The 16,796-nt window shown below is 44.4% G+C and overlaps 1 protein-coding gene across 1 annotated transcript; it reads left to right on the forward strand.

The window, feature by feature from the left end:
• The first annotated feature begins 1,820 nt into the window (after window positions 1-1,820).
• On the forward strand, window positions 1,821-11,226 carry NOB1 (NIN1 (RPN12) binding protein 1 homolog). Its single transcript, XM_016200816.2, has 9 exons — window positions 1,821-1,883; window positions 2,028-2,160; window positions 3,391-3,521; window positions 4,486-4,557; window positions 4,764-4,892; window positions 4,977-5,171; window positions 5,738-5,835; window positions 6,754-6,898; window positions 9,777-11,226. Exons 1-9 carry the CDS (start codon window positions 1,821-1,823, stop codon window positions 10,044-10,046), a joined length of 1,236 nt encoding a protein of 411 aa, XP_016056302.2. The 3' UTR covers window positions 10,047-11,226.
• The last annotated feature ends 5,570 nt before the right edge of the window (window positions 11,227-16,796 follow it).

Raw genomic sequence — 16,796 nt, forward strand, 5'->3', positions numbered from 1 at the left:
GATTAGACCTACTAAAGATTTGGGAGGTAGTCCTGCAATGGGATAGCTGAAGCCTTGAGGATCGATAGCATTGCTGAAGGAGAGAACTTAGAGAGCGAAAGGGGCCAAGACCGTTCTGTGGAGGGTGTCCTGTTTGCAAGGCAGAAAAAGAGAGTCCAGTGGGAGAGGGTGAGAAGCCATTAGGGAGGCAGGATTGTGAAGTATCACCAAAGTCGGGAAAGGAGAGACAGTCCAGAAAAAGGAGATGGTCAGCAACGTCAGAGTCTGCAGAGCAACTGAGAAGGCAAGAAGTAAAAACCCCAAAATTTGATATGATGAACTGGAAAATTTTTAAAAAGCCTTCCATCGGGCTATTTTCAGGCAGGGCAGGAACCAGTCGGTGTCTCTGGAGGTTGAAAAGGCTAAGTGGTTAAGAACAGTTGAGATAGATGTCTGGGGAAGGAAAAAGAATTTAAGCAATTGCTGAAGGGCACTGAAGGATTTCTGGAAGTGGGATGCATAAATTATAACTGAAGGGTAAGACTGGAGTGCAGACTTGACAAAGAAGGTTTGGAATACACCAACATCGCTGAAGGCTGGTGTCTGAAAATTCAAGACACATTCAGCCCAAATTCACCAGCATGAATTTGTCACGGGCCAGATCTCGACACGATAGACTGTCAGGCCTGAAAGGCAGTTCAGAAATGACCCCGCACCCCTCAGCACGATTCAGCAGTGACTGACTTGCTAGCATGCAGTGTGCCTTGCTCAGGGAAGTGAGGCAAGGACGTTAAGGGAAATAAGACACAGACCCTTGGCCCTCAGTTATTCAAAATGAAGTGGGGGCACATAAGCAGCAGTCGCTATAGCACAGCGATTTTCAACGGGGGTGGGGGGGGTGGGGGGGTGGGGAGGCTCAAGAATCTTTAAAACATGCGATACCTGACGATTTTGTCAGGGACACTGACCTCTTTTCCCTTAGACTGGCAAATAAAAAAATGACAGCAGCCAACACGACAATAGCCGTCTGGTGTGAATGAATCAGAATTATACCTTTTTTTGTCAGATGGGAAAAAAATATATATATTTTGGTGCTGCAGAATTTGAGCATTAGCTCTGTGCCATGAGATGAAAAGGTTGACACTCGCTGCTCTAGCATGCTGGTTAAGAACGTGGCTCTGAGCTGGTCTGTCTGGGCGTTGAGCTTGTTACCACCACTTCCTAGTCATGATAGCTGAGCTTGGTTGTCTTGAGTAGCTGTCCCTTGACTGTCAATCTTACAGGGTTGTGATCATTAAATTAGGTTATCTGTAATGACTCACTTTTAACAATTCGACTATGTACAGGTTTTACATTAAAAAAATTTTTTTTTAAATATATCTTTATTGATTTCAGAGAGAGGAAAGGAGTGGGGGAGAGAGAGAGATAGAAACATCAATGATGAGAGAGTCATTGATCGAGCCCACAACCCGGGAATCAACCCCTATCTCCTGGATCCTAGGTCGACGCTCAACCGCTGAGCCACGCCCGGCTGGGCCAGGCTTTACATTTAAAAGTTAAAAAAAAAAAAAGCGTTAAAAAAAAAGCCTGGATGCTGAAGCGTATTTCCTCAAGTATACCGCCCCCCTTTGCCTGGCCCCCCTCAAGGTTTGCCCCCGCCCCATAGCCCCTGGGTGGGCTGCGAGCCCACCGCGCATGCGCCCAGGTAGCTTGCGCCAGGGGATGTGGGGCCCCGGCCGCCAGGGGGCGCCGCTGCGTTGCGCCTGCTCTTCCCGGCTCCCAGAGCCCCCCAGCGGGACGCAAGGGCGGGCGCAGGCGCGCTCGGGGCTCGTGTGGCCAAGATGGCGCCCGTGGAGCACGTTGTGGCGGATGCCGGGGCTTTCCTGCGGGACGCGGCTCTGCAGGTACCGGGAGCCGGGGCGGAGAGGTCAGGGTCTGGGCTGGCGGCCCCGGCCGGAGCCGGAGCCGGAGCCGGAGCCGGAGCCGGAGCCGGAGCCGGAGCGCGGGCGCTCGGGTGCGTGAGATGAGCTGGGCCGGTCTGTCTGCAGGACATTGGGAAGAACATCTACACCATCCGGGATGTGGTCAGCGAGATTCGGGACAAGGCCACGCGCCGGCGACTCGCCGTCTTGCCCTACGAGCTGCGTTTCAAAGAGCCGTTGCCGGAGTACGTGCGGCTGGGTGAGTGCCTCTGCCCCGGTGTTGTGGGCGAAGCTGGTCCCCAGGGTGCAGGTGGGACCGGCTCGGGTGCGAGTCGGGGTCTGGCTACTTTATCAGCAGTTGAATTTAGAAACTTCAGGTTCTAAGGAGGTCGTGGTAGGAAAGAGGCTTCCTGAGTCAGGAGTCAGCCGGGCTCTGCCAGTTACCGGCTCTATACCCCCGGGGACGGCGCTCAGACTCCCCGGACTTGGGTGTCCCCGTCTGTAAAATGGGCGTAATGACAGCACCTGCCTCGGAGGTGGCTGGGAGCCTTGAGTGAGGACTTTGTCACTCAGCCTAGTGCCCAGCGCTTTGCAAGCTTCAGTACATTTGGATTAAAAAGATAACCCAGATTTCTTACTCTCGCCCATTCTTTTCAGTAGATCAGAGCGATGACTGTTTTGGTTATGGAGGCCCCGCCTCAAATCAGGAAAAAAGGGATGGCTTTTGGCTTTACGTTAGTCCTGAAAGAAAACTAAACAATGATGACTTGTCTTAGGAGTCAGCGTTGTTCTCTTAGGGATCAAGGTGACTGGAAGTGTTTTTAGGGGTTAGAGGCTGATGGTGGAGATGTTTCACGACACTGTTAGTTTGTGACTCCTGTAGCTTTTCTCCACCAACTTACTGTGAGATCTTTCACGAGTTACTTCATCTTTCTGAGGAAATACTAATACAGTTATACTTAATAGGATTCGATTGAAGGGTGAAATGAAAAGCTTTTAACACAGTGCCTGGTACATAGTAAGTGCCCAGGGAAATTGCTGCTGTTACTTAGTATCTGCTTTTTAGGAAGTGTGAGCAGTATAGTTATTGTTCCTTGTGACATTGTGGCACAAGACGTCCTTCTATTAATATGTCAGAAAATTTTATTGTACTGTGTGTGTTGTTGATGTCTCAGGAGAGTAGCAATAGTAACAGCTGGCATTTCTTATGGGGGATTGTGTGTTTAATACACAAAAAGTGCCCAATATTTGTTAACAAAGCAGCCAATAATGTTGTTTCATCATAGACTACGACAGCTATTGGTTGGATTAACTTTCCATCCCATTTTGGAACCTGGTCATCCATTGAAAAAGATGGGGGAATAGATGATAGTGTTAAGAGGTATTTCTTGGCATATTGATCCTAAGTTCTTTTCATACTTTCATTATAGTTATCTAAGGTCATATGACTTTTTGCCTTTAAATGAAGTTGAGAATCTTTTGTTTACAGTGACTGAGTTTTCAAAGAAAACTGGAGACTATCCCAGCCTGTCTGCCACAGACATCCAAGTACTGGCACTTACGTACCAGTTGGAAGCAGAGTTTGTTGGGGTGTCACACTTAAAACAAGAACCAGAAAAGGTAAGTTGGGAGGATTGTTGGTTTTATTTGTTTTAACTTTTTTATTTTGGAGAATATCAGATATACAAGAGTAGAGGGAATGGTATAATGGACCCAGGGTCCCTGCCATTCTGCCTCCATGGTTATCAAGTTATCATCTGTCTGCTTTCATCTCTACTGACCCTCAGCCCTTTTGAACTTAGGCATCATATTTCACTTGATAGATATTTCTTGGTGTCTCTCTTTTAAAAAGTAAACACAAAATCATTATTAGCCTTGGCCGGGGTTGCTCAGTTGGTTGGGTATCATGCCGTGCACTGCCTAGGTTGCAGGCTCAATCCTGCTAGGGGACGTGCAGGAGGCAGCTGATCAGTGATTCTCATCATTGATGTTTCTGTCTCTCCCTCTCCCTTCCTCTCTTTCTGAAATCAATAAAAATTTTATATTAAGAAAAGAAAAATGCAGAAAGAATAAAAATCAACAGCATTTTCACTTTTTTTTTTTTTTTTTTTCCTAGAAAGAATTCTTTCCACAAGCAAGAACAATAAATGCTAGTTTTGGGGTTTTTTTTTAAACCTCTGATACCTTCACAATTCTGAGTTCCTGTTGTGCTTTTAGGGACTTGCCTACCTTGAGTAGGTTGAAGAGACTAATGGATCTATGCCTGGGCCCCACTGGCTGTTTGCAGGCCAAAGGATTTTGGAAGCCAAATAATTAACCTTATCATAATTAATTTCAAATAGTGTTGACAAAGAATTGCTTTATCTTCTCTGCCTTAAGTCATCAAAACCGTGGTGGACTCACATCCCATGACCAGGGATCGAACCCACAACCTTGGCATATTGGGGACAACGCTCTAACCAGCTAAGCTACCTGGCCAGGGTTCCAGTTTTTTTAAACATTGAATATCTTTTACTTCAATAACTGAGAGAAATATCATTTTCTCTTTTAATTACTCTTCCATTTTCTTTTTTTTTTTTTAAAGGTTAAAGTGAGCTCATCGATTCAGCACCCCGAAACTCCTCTACACATTTCTGGTTTCCATCTGCCCTCAAAGGTAATTCCTTAGACAAGTCATGCTCGCCCTGCCCTTCCTGCTACAAGTCATATCTCCACAAATTGACTATTTACAGAGAACCAAATTTACCTGGACTAATGGTATAATTTGTCCCGCCCTGTCTGATCTAACTTGTAGGTCATATATATCATTTCATCTGTAACCCTCTCAATGTTCTAGTTTTAAAATTATTCTTTTAACCTCAGCCTAAACCCCCACGAGAAACAGTGGAACGTGAGCACCCAGCCGGTGAGCCCGAGGACCTAGAATTCAGTTCCTTCATGTTCTGGAGAAGCCCTTTGCCTAATATTGATCGTGACTTGCAGGAGCTGCTGGTAAGGCCCTGACTGACCATCTCCTCTTGGTGACAAACTGCCGCTCCTGTGGGCTGGGAGTGTGCTAATTCTGTTGTGTTTCAGATTGACGGAGGAGAGGGTGTTCCAAGTGAGGAGGAGAAGGAAGAGAATGGGTTTGAAGAAAGAGAGGAAGGTAGTGATGACGAGGGGGGGTGGATAACCCCCAGCAACATCAAGCAGATCCGGCAGGATTTTGAACAGTGCACTGTCCCGAGGGACGTGCGTGTTGGCTGTGTGACTACAGACTTTGCCATGCAGGTGGGTGGAGTGGGCGTCAGTTAGTCCTGGGCTTTGTGTCATGCCCGTCATGGGCAGTGGTCCCTTGGAGGTTTGGGGGTTGGTACAGAGTCATTATGTAATGGTTCTAGAAACTGCCTCTGCTCTTTGGTATTTTTATAGTTTGCTTAGAGGCTAGGAAAATCATAATATGACGAAATTATATAGGATATTAAATTTTTTATGTTTGCTATTCATGATCTGCTGATGCTCTCCTTTCAGTGTGTCTAATGTCCTTTGCTCAGGTAAGTACTTGGAGAAAGTAAAGAGGGTTTCCAGCCCAGAAATGAGTATATTTGCTCTGACAAAATAAATGTCTCTGTTAAGAGATTCCTAATGAGCACAGGCCCCAGCTCTTGAGGTACATCCTGGGTCCTTGTCCTAGTTTGCATGTCTTGAGAAGCATCCTAAGCTTACTTTTCCTCAGCAGAAGCCCTTTAGGAGCCCAAGCAGGGTTTGTGAAGTTCCTTTACCTATAATTATACAGATGTTAAAAGAAAATTGAATCGTGCTCTGAGCTCAGCTCTGCTTTAACTTGTTGGCTGCAGAATGTTCTGCTTCAGATGGGGCTGCATGTGCTGGCGGTGAACGGCATGCTGATCCGAGAGGCCCGGAGCCACATCCTGCGCTGCCACGGCTGTTTCAGGTAAGTTCCTGATAATCGGACCCAGTGCCCTCTGCTGAACACGCTGCCCTCTTCCTCTCTCTCCTACAAACTTCCCAGAGAGCCTTGCCTTGTATACCTCACTCACATGTATTCCTCATCCCACCTGAAACCCCTGGGACAGAGGTGGCATAGGGTTTAGGGTGTGGGTTCTGGAGCAAAGAACCCTCTTCATTGGGTGATAAGTACTGAAATGTTTATGGATGGAATGATATCAGGGATTTACTTTGAAATAATACACAATGGGAGGTCCACCATTGGGACTTTAGTGGATAGGAAAGAGGCAAGGCCTTGGGGTCTGTCCTAAACACACGCACCCATTCAATCATAGCAGCTTTATGGTGTTTCCTCTATAATTTGTTAATAAATTCTTGGCACCTCCAGAACCACTTCCTGGCTTAAAGCCCAGGCTCATATTTGGGGACACAGTATTTAGAACTGTAATAATATGCTCCTTGAGAAAATACAGTGATGTTAAGAGCATTGATCCTGGACCCAGATTCCCTGGATTTATATCTGCCCTTAAGAGCTACATCACCGTGAACAAGCTGCCTTACCTTGCCTCAATTTCCCCATCTGTAAATTGAGGATAGTAGCTACTATATAGGACTGTTTTGATGTGAAACTTGTAGATTAATGCCTGACAAGGGTTCATTGTTAATGTAACAATATGCTAATTATCATTGTGTCATTTCCCTTTGTGTCTGAGAAATACAGCTGCAGTTTGCTTATATCGTTGGCATGAGGCCGGTGGCCTTGGTCTGTGACGTGAAGTGTGGTTTAGACTTTCTCCATTTCTTGTCGTGCCCTCCTCCTCTGAGTCCTGTGGCTCATCTTGTGCTCTGGGGACAGGGTTTGCTGCCTGTGGCTCCAGTACAGTGCATTCTTTTACGTCTCCAGGACAACCTCTGACATGAGCCGAGTGTTCTGTGCACATTGTGGAAACAAGACCCTGAAGAAAGTGTCTGTGACTGTCAGTGACGACGGAACCCTGCAGATGCACTTTTCCCGCAACCCCAAGGTGCTGAATCCTCGGGGCCTCCGGGTGAGTGGCTTGTCTCACTCTTCCAGCAGCAGGGCCTAAGGCTGGGAAGGCGAGGCCTCAGCACCAGCATCGAAACAAACAAAGGACAAAAAATGTTTGTGGTTTCTACAAGGTAGCTCCTGAAAGCTTGCAATTTAGGTATCAAGACAGGTGGGGGCCAGTATGTAACAGAGCCTCCACGTGAGACTTCGGAGGAGTTTGCGGTGTAATGAGAAATAACCAGTAATTCCAGGCAGTAAATGTAAGGGCCAGGTGCGTGTGGGGTCACAAAGAGGGAGGCCATTTACAGCGTGGTGGGTAGATTTGGGCAGGTAGTTGAGGATGGGCACAATTTCCAGAAGCGTGGGGAACCAGAGAGGAAGAGACCTGGGCTGGATACGCAGCCGCGTGTGTTTTGAGGAATCCTGAGAGAAGGCTTGAGAGACAAAGGACTATGAGAGTAGCCAACCTGGCATGAGTTCTCCAAGTATGGCCACTGTCTAATGCATGAGAATTTTACTTTCTATTTTGAAATAATTTTAGAGTTATATAAAAGTTGCAAAAATAGTACAAATAATTCTCATCTATCCTTCACTTAGATTTCCGTATGTTAATCTTCTACCACATTTGTTCTGTCGTTTTATACACTAGTCCCCCCCTTATCCACGGTTTTGCTTACTGTAGATTCAGTTACCCGTGGTCCACTGTAGTCTGAAAATATTGAACGGAAACTCCAGAAATAAACAGTTCATAAATTGTGCACCATCCTGAGTAGCATGATGAAATTTCACGCTATATACGCTCCCCGCCTGTTGGTCACTTAGCCGGTTCAGTTATCAGATCAGCTGTCACATTACCGCAGTGCTTGTGTTCAAGTAACCCTTATGGTGGCCTAACGCTACCTCACAATGCCTGTGTCATTCACCTCGGTTCGTCTCATCACGAAGGCACTGCACCATCTCACACCGTCACAAGATGGGTAAGCACAGTGCGATAAGGTATTGAGAGAGAGACCACATGCACGTAACTCTTATTACAGTGTGTTATAATTGTCCTATATTGTTAGTTATTGTTAATCTCTAATTTATAAATTAAACTTTATCATAGATGTGGATGTACAGGGAAAAACATAGTATATATATGGTTTGGTATTGTCCGCAGTTTCAGCCATCTACTAGGGGTCTTGGAACATATTCCTTGTGGATAAGGGGGGACTACTGTGTGTGTGTGTTGGTTTTTTCCCCTAAACCATCTGAGAGTGCATTATATATGATGATCCTTTGCCCCTAGATACTTGAGTATTTCCTGAAACAAGGGCATTGTCTTACATAACCACAATATAATTATCAAAATTAAGAAGTTAACGTTACTAAAATACCACTGTCTCTATGGACCATATTTAAACTTTACCATAAATTTCCCTTATAGCAAAAGAAGGTGTGGTTCATTTTGGTCCAGGATCTAGTCTAGGATCACACATTACATTTAGTTGTCATGTCTCTTTAGTCTCTTTTAGACTGAAGTGGTTTCTCTAGTCTTTGGTCTATCATGACCTTGACATTTTTAAGAGTATAGGCAAGTTACTTTGTAGAATGTCCCTTCCCTTGGGTTTGTCTAGTATTTCCTCATGGTTAGATGTAGGCTGTGCATTTTTGACAGAAATACCAAAAGTGATGTGTGCTTTTCAGCACCTTGTGTCAGGAGATAAATGATAATCAGTTGTCTAATTTACTGGTGATAGTAACTTTGTTTCCTTGGTTAGGGGGTTTCTTATGTAACCACAATATTATCAAAACCAAGAAGTTAACATTGCAATACTAATACTGTCTAATCAATGGATCATATTCAAACTTTGCCACAAATTTCCTGTAAAGTTATCCTTTGCAATAAGTAACTTATGGAAAGATATTCCAATACTGTGTAAATGCTGTTTCTCCTCAAACTTTAACTCGTGGTTAGTTACCTGAAACAGTTTTTACAGTGATGGTTGCCAGATGGTGATTTTCTAATTCTATCACTTTCCACATTCTTTACCTGGCATTCTGCTGTAACAAGGAACTTCCCCTCTTAATGTGTTCGTTTATATGTATGTGGTCTGTGGACTTTTATTTTCGTCTGTAGGCTGTGATCCGTCACCATCATTTATTTAGATGCTCAGACTTTATGGAGGCCCTTCAAGCTGGCTTCTGTGTCCTTCTGACGTGTCCCAATTATTTGAACACTTTCTTGCTTTCTGGCACAGCAAGATGTCCCAACTCTTACACTGCCTCAGCCCTAGAATCGGCCATTTTTCTGAGCAGCTCTTGGTCTTTATGGAGAATGGATTTTCGAAGCAAACATCTGGGCACTGGGTGTGTTCATTGTCCTAGGATGTCATTGATTCTCAGCCCACGGTGGACAAAAATGGTGACTATGTACATGTGTGTATATATACACACGTATTAAAAGTTGAATTTATAACTTCGATTTCAGCTCTACCACCAGAGTTCATTCTACCCCCCACTCGTCATATTCAGGACATCTTATTAACACCATTTTCCCTAATTAACTATTTGCTCAACACTAGAATATATGTAATTGCTTCAGAACTGCTAACATAGACCATTGTGGAAATGGCACTTGCTTACTCGAGTTCTGCCTGTATACCTAATTTTTCTGTCTTTAGCTGAGGGTATATAGTGGAAGTGCTGTGTTGGGTTTTTTCACCTGAGGGCTGAGGTGAGGGTCAAGAGGGAAGATGCGTGTCAGGTGCTCAGTGCGTAGCAGGCGGTGAACGATAACTCTACTGGTGTCACCCGCCTGCATCCAGAGCGGTCAGTAAGCTTGACGTTCACAGGGTCTGACTCATGTGAATGTGGGTCGCCGTCCTTCTAACGGCCTTTCTTTGTCTTATTTGCAGTATTCGCTTCCCGCTCCCAAAGGGGGCAAATACGCCGTCAACCCTCATCTGACTGAGGACCAGCGCTTCCCTCAGCTGCGACTCTCCCGCAAGGCCCGGCAGAAGACGGATGTGTTCGCCCCAGACTACGTAGCTGGGGTATCTCCCTTTGCAGAGAACGACATCTCCAGCCGGTCAGCTACCCTGCAGATCCGAGACAGCACTTTGGGAGCCGGGAGGAGACGGTTAAATCCCAATGCTTCCAGAAAGAAGTTTGTGAAGAAGAGGTGAGGCGCAAGTGCCACAGGCAGACGACGCTGCTGCAGCTGCCGTGTTCTGGAGTCTCGTTTCCCTGGCTCTGCCGGCTCCAGAACCATCTGGATGGAGAGAACAGGCCCAGCTTCTGTGTGCTGCTTCCTGAGGCCTGTGGAGGGGTGGGTTGGGTTTGTGGTTGAACTTGGTCATGCCCTGGCCTGAGAGCACCCATAGAGCTGGGATTCCTGCCACGTTGAGGGGAATTTGATGAGAACAGAAAGAACAGTGCCCCGGAGCAAGTCTTCAACCTCAAAAGAAGGGAACTTTCAAGAGAGAATATTTTTCTAATAAATGTGGTTGTAAGCTTCTGTGCATTTTCATTAAATAGGTCAAATTTTTCTTCTTAAGTAATTTGAAGGCTAACACTTAAGGGCTTATACACCAAGATCAAGCATTTAGATTTATATTTTTTTCGAGAAAGTATACTAAGTTTGTTACAATAAAACTAAGCTCTGCCACTTTCTGTCATTCAGGAAGTTCAGTGCTGGGGCCTTTCTCCCAAGATGCACCCATTGTTCACATTTCTTCTCATTTGCTTTTTACCTTCCCATACAACTACACAAAATATCTCCTTGGAAAGGGCTGTTCTTCTATGTAACCACAGTACAATGATCAAATTCAGGAAACCGGACACATTACTTTTGTCTAATGTGTAACAATTCACGTTTTACTAAACTGTCCCAATACTGTCCTAGCATTTCCCCTCAATTCTAAAGTTGCTCAGCCTTTTTCTTGTGAAATTGACATGTTTAAATAGGACAGGACAGGTTTTTAAAATATCCCTCCATTTGGATTTGACAGACTGTTTCCTCAATGGGATTGAGATTTTCACTTGGGCAGGAACGCGGCCTGAGTGGTAATTAGGTCCTCAGTGCATTGCACTAAGTGATGGTAACTCTTGACAACTTGGTAAGTGAACCTGCTGAGTGGAAATGTTGAACATATCAACATAACTGTGTGTGTGTTTATGTATTTGGAGGTAAATTCTCAATGAAACCCCTTTGTGTGATTAATACAATGATGAGACTGTAATTCTGTGACCCGAGGTCAAGAGGAAGGGTGGTGCATATTTACTAACAGCTGCTTAGATCTCTTCAAACGCTGAGAATTGACTGATGTTTAAGAAATGCTTGTGGATTAAAAAAAAGAAAGGACACTTGTGGAATTGAATGTATGACTCAGACCAGTTTGGAGAAAATAGTCAAGCAGCAAAAAATGTTTCTTCCTTAGTCTGCTCTTGGAAATAACAAATGAGTTCCCCCTCCCTGAAGGTGTTCGTGCAAAAGCTGAAGAGTTACTAGTGGGATGAACAGGATCGATGAAGCATTGAAGAGGGGGCTCTTCTGTTCCTTAAACTCTATGGTCTGACACCAAGACTCGATTTGCTCTATCAGATAAAATCGCTTCACAACAAAGGCGTGCCATTTCAGTGTGACCATAATGGGTTAAGCCCAATAGAGAACGACCTGCTTGACACAACATATAACATGACAAAATTCCAGTAGAACACACAGGAAGTCCAACATACGGTGTGCTTTGTGCAACAGTGACTGGTGGTGAGACAAGGGCAGGACAGGATGGGGCTTACAGTAGAAGAAGCATTTCTCCCCTAGTCCCAAGGACCTGTTCCCTCCAGGGATACTTGACTGGTAGCCACAGGAACCACAGAGGACAACAGGTGCCCAGGTCCCCAGACAGACCCGACTGTGGCTCTGAGCTATTGTGATCCTGTCATCCACAGCCCAGAAAAGCAAGAGAGCTTTGGGGACTTATTGTGCAAAAAAGCAACCAGACATGGGCGCAGTACCTTAGCAGGTCACTAATGGGGATGTTTATGATCTTTCAGTGGGAGTGGGGGATGGGGGGGCTCCTGAGGATTCTCCTACCCCTGCTTTTTGTTTCTAGATCATGAAGGCTATCAGCAGAACTTGCTATAGCCCCATGATGCTAGCCTGCTTCCCGGGGACTCGGGAGGCCCTGAGGACAGTTTTCAGTTGACACACAATGACTGGGCCATACATACTCCTGGGACAGGCCTGCTCAGATAAGACCAAGGAAATTGGGCAGTCTTAAAATTCACAGCAAATTAAAGCTGAAGGAACCTTTAAGACAATGCAGCCCAAACCCAGAGTTTTAAAGATTAGGTGACCAAGGTTCAGAAGAGCACTAGCAGTTGACCCAGAGTTAGACTCAAGAATTCTGATAGCAAGTAACGGCTGGGAGTTGGCTCTGGAGTCCAAGGGCCCAAGTTCAAATTCTAACTTGCTGTATAGCCAGCCATGGACAAGTCACATAACTACTTGGATCAAAAACCTGAATATAACAGCTAAAACTATAAAACTCGTAAAAGTAACCACAGATATAAATCTTCATGGCCTTGGATTAGGCAATGATTCTTAGCTATGACACCAAAAACACAAGCAATAAAAAAGTTTGGTAAATTAAGACTTCATAAAAATTTGAAACATGAATCCAAAGGCACCACTGAGATAGTGAAAAGACAACCCAAAGAATGCGAGAAGATATTTGCAAATCTGTCTACCTGATAAGGAACTTCTATGAAGAACCCTTACAACTCAATGATAAAACAACAATCCAATTTTAAAATGTGCAAAGGATCTGAATAAACATTTCTCCAAAGAAATATATAAATGGCCAACAATTACATGAAAAGATGTTCGGCATCGCTAGTCATGAAGGAAATACAACTCAAAACCACAATGAGATACCACTTTGCACACATGGCATGGTCACAATAAGACGGACAATAACAAGTGTTGGTGAGGAGAAACTAAAACCTTTGGTACATTGCTGGTAGAAATGTAAAATGGTGCAGCTTCCTAGGAAAACAGTTTGGCAGTTTCTCAAATGTTAAACATAGAGTCACCAGCAATTCTACTTCCAGATATCTACCCAAGAGAAATATATAGCTATGTCCACAGAAAAACTTGTATACAAATGTTATAGTAGCACTATTCATAGCAGCAAAAAGTGGAAACAACCCAAACAGTCATCAACTGGTAAGTGGATAAACAAAATGTGGCATATCCATACAATGGAATATTATTCAGTCATAAAAAGGTACAAAGTACTGATACATGCTACAACATGGATGAACCTTAAAACATAATGCTAAATGAAAGAAGACAATCTCAAAAGACCACATAAAGTATGATACCATTCAAATGAGATGTCCAGAATGGGTAAACCCACAGAGACAGAAAGTGGAGTAGTGGTTGCCTTAAAACCAAAGGGTGGAGACGGGGTGGGGACAGGCAGGAAGAAGAGTGATTGCTAATAGGTACCAGGTTTCTTTTGGGGGGATGAAAATATTCTAAAATTAGATGCTAGTGATCATTGTGAAATGCTACACATGTGCTAAAAGCCACTGTATTGTCCATTTTATTATTTATTTTTATTGACTGATTTTGGAGAGAGAAACATTGATTTGTTGTTCCACTTATTTATGCATTCATTGGTTGTTTCTTGTATGTGCCCTGACCGGGGATCAAACGCGCAACCTTGGTGCTGTGATACACAAAATGAGTAAGAAAACAACTGGATTTGCCCTTCCTCTCTCTCTAAAAATAAATAAACTGTCCTTTTTTAAAAAAAGTATACATATCACAGAAATAACCAAAGTTCCTTGTCAATTCCATTATAATGAACTCTCATCAGATCTTTAACCACAGGTATTGTAAGTCTTTTGTCATTTATAGACAGTTATTACTCTGATGCTTTTGCAAAAGTGAGATTCGTGGAACGGACCCTCCCAGGTACTCCTGACCACCGACACCACTGTCAAATGACAAGGTGTCCAATGATGGCTGCATATTTCACAACTGAAGGTGGCCCCACCTGGCCTCTGGTTCTGTGCAAACACTGGAGACCTCAAAATCCGATGGACTAGAAAGAGAAGCAGCTGATATCAAAGTAGACTGCTTCTTCCCAAGGTGCCAGATCAAAAATGTTTCTTTCCACGCCTCCTTCCCTCTTTTCTAAATTCTTAGATCATGAAGGTCTACATGATGCTTTTTGGTTTTGGTCCACTCTTTTGCCTCACTCTGGCCTGGAAAGGTAATTCTACTGTTCATGTGTCTCAGGCCATTGCAAAGTGGGGTAATCCAACCTCCAAACATCTGCTGGGTTTGCCTTAATGCTGCTAATGATCCTATAGTTTTGCCCGTCACAAAATTCTCCCTGATTTCCAATGCCTCCGTTTCTCTGGAACAGTCTCAGCCCCCCCTCTATCATGCCATGGTCCCTAGCTCAGGAGTCCATTCCCCTCCCGACTCTGATTAGCAACCCCAAATCCAGGGAACCTGCATCCAGGCTCTGTACATGGAAAGGGACACCAGGCCAGGGTAACCAGAATGAAACCGTGTGTGGTCTACAAACCCTTACATTTTACTGGCTGTCCACCTCTCCAGTCCCGAGTCACAGACTCAAATGGGAATTACCAGGAGACATTCATGATTCAAAAGTCACTTCCTTTGGCAGGTCCCTGGCTAAGAGTAAGTGCAAATGAGGCTATGATCAGGAGCCTGTCCTTCACTCTTGAAAATACTGCAGTCAACTGTAACTGGAAAATTAAAATAGGATTTTAAAAATAACTAAAAAATAAAGAAAATATTGCAGAATCTGCTGCTTAAAGCAATAGCTGCCCCACAAAATCCCTAGAGATTCTGGCCAAAGTTGTTCTTGATACTAAGAGAGCCCCCCTCATTATCGGTTAGCTGAGCAAGGAGGTGTTCGTGCCACGGCCAACATCACTTGCGGCACTGGGACTGGCACTTCAGGGCAGGTTGGGACTGAACTACAGACGATCACTGTATCAGCCAGTGACTGCTTCAATGAGTCTCTGACTTAATTCTGATTGCTCTGGGCCTTGAAAACCATAGCTCCGAAGTGCACTCCAGACATTGAGAATTAATTACCCTACTTGTAATAATCATAGTATTTCCTTGGTGTGCTGAATTCTCTCAAAAGTTTTAAATGGCCCTGAACGGTGTGACTCAGTGGTTAGAGTGTCGGCCCACGGACTGAAGACTTCAGGCTCCATCCCGGCCCAGCTGCAGCACATGGGGGAGGCAACCAGTTGATGTCTCTCTCTCTTCTCTCTCTCTCTCTCTCTCTTATTGATCTCTCTCTCTCCCTCTCCTTCTCTCTCTCTCTCTCTCTCTCTCTCCCCCTTCCACTTTCTCTGAAAAACAATGGAAAAAATATCTTCGGATGAGAATTTTTTAAAAAATCAGTTTTAAATGTGTAATTGTAGCCACTAACCACCAAGCAAATGATCTTCCTAAGACTAGAACGTCAGAAAAGAATCAAAGAGAATGACTTAGAGAATGTGAGCCCAGTGTTGTAACCTGTAAAGCCTTCAATGTTTGATCACATCTCTCAGGCTGAGTCTGATCAAAGGGTGGATTTGTTAAAAATAAGACAACAGGCCCAAACTAGAACTGCCTATGTTAAGCCTCACATCACCAAATCCAGACTTGAGGACAGAAATGGACTACTTAAGCTCCTAAACCAGTTAATCAAGAAGTGCCTGATTGCCCGGTGGGCATGGTTCAGCGATTGAGAACATGCAATTTTAATTACGAAGTCCTACTTAGGGCAACTAAACAGAACAGAGTAAAAGTTAAATCTCTGCAAAGTAAATCTCCTAGGATCCAGGAGGTCGGGGTTTGATTGCCCGGGTTGTGGGCTCGAACCCCAGTCGGGGGCGTGCAGGAGGCAGTCGACCGATGACTCTCTCATCATTGATGTTTCTATCTCTCTCCCTGTCCCTTCCTCTCTCTGAAATCAATAAAGATATATATATTTTTTAAAAGTGCCTGATCATACTAGTTACGTAACCTGCCTGGTAGCCTCCCACCATGAGCTAAAGGAAGGTAACTGCAATAACGAGCACTTCTGCCAACTAGAACTTCCTTGTTCCCGCTCCCTCTGCCTGTAAAGGTCTTTGATTTTGTACAGCTCCCGTGAACAATTTTCTATCTGCCTGCCGGCCTGGATGCTGCCTGATTCATGAATTGCTGTGTAAAGCCAATAAAATCTTTAAAATTTACTCAGTTGGGTTTTGTTAACAAAATAATCAGAATTAACTGACTTCTCCCGCTGCTGTGGTGTCAACATGACTTGGCACAGTTGATACTGACGCATTTCTCCCGAAACAGTATTACCCAATCCTGTCTTTTTTAACATGTGTCTATTTTGTCCAGCATGACTTTTTCCAGCAAACTGATTGTTAAAAACATTGCATTGAGCCCAGCGGGGTGTGGCTCAGCGGTTGAGCGTTGACCTAGGATCCAGGAGATAGAGGTTCAATTCCCGGTCAGGGCACAGGCCCGGGTTGTGGGCTCGATCAATGACTCTCATCATTGATGTTTCTGTCTCTCTCTCTCCCTCTCCTTTCCTCTCTCTGAAATCAATAAAGATATTTAAAAAAAAAATTTAAAAATTAAAAAAATAAAAACACTGCAGTGAAGAGTTACTTGACTCCTGAGTTTTCAGACACGCTCCCTTACATTCTGCCCCCCGGGTACCTGACCCTCAGGCCCTGGGCACTCCCCACCTCCCTTCCCCCTGAAATGTCTTATCATTGGTAACTTTCCTGATGGCATCACTTTAAGGTTCGCTTTCTTTTTCCTTCCCCTTTGACAGATCTCCTCTCTGTTCTGTAGGACGAAGGCTTTGCCACCACTTTTACTTTGCGGAGAT

Source organism: Miniopterus natalensis, chromosome 18 (genome assembly GCF_054644295.1).
Source record: "Miniopterus natalensis isolate mMinNat1 chromosome 18, mMinNat1.hap1, whole genome shotgun sequence".
NCBI lineage: Eukaryota > Metazoa > Chordata > Mammalia > Chiroptera > Miniopteridae > Miniopterus > Miniopterus natalensis.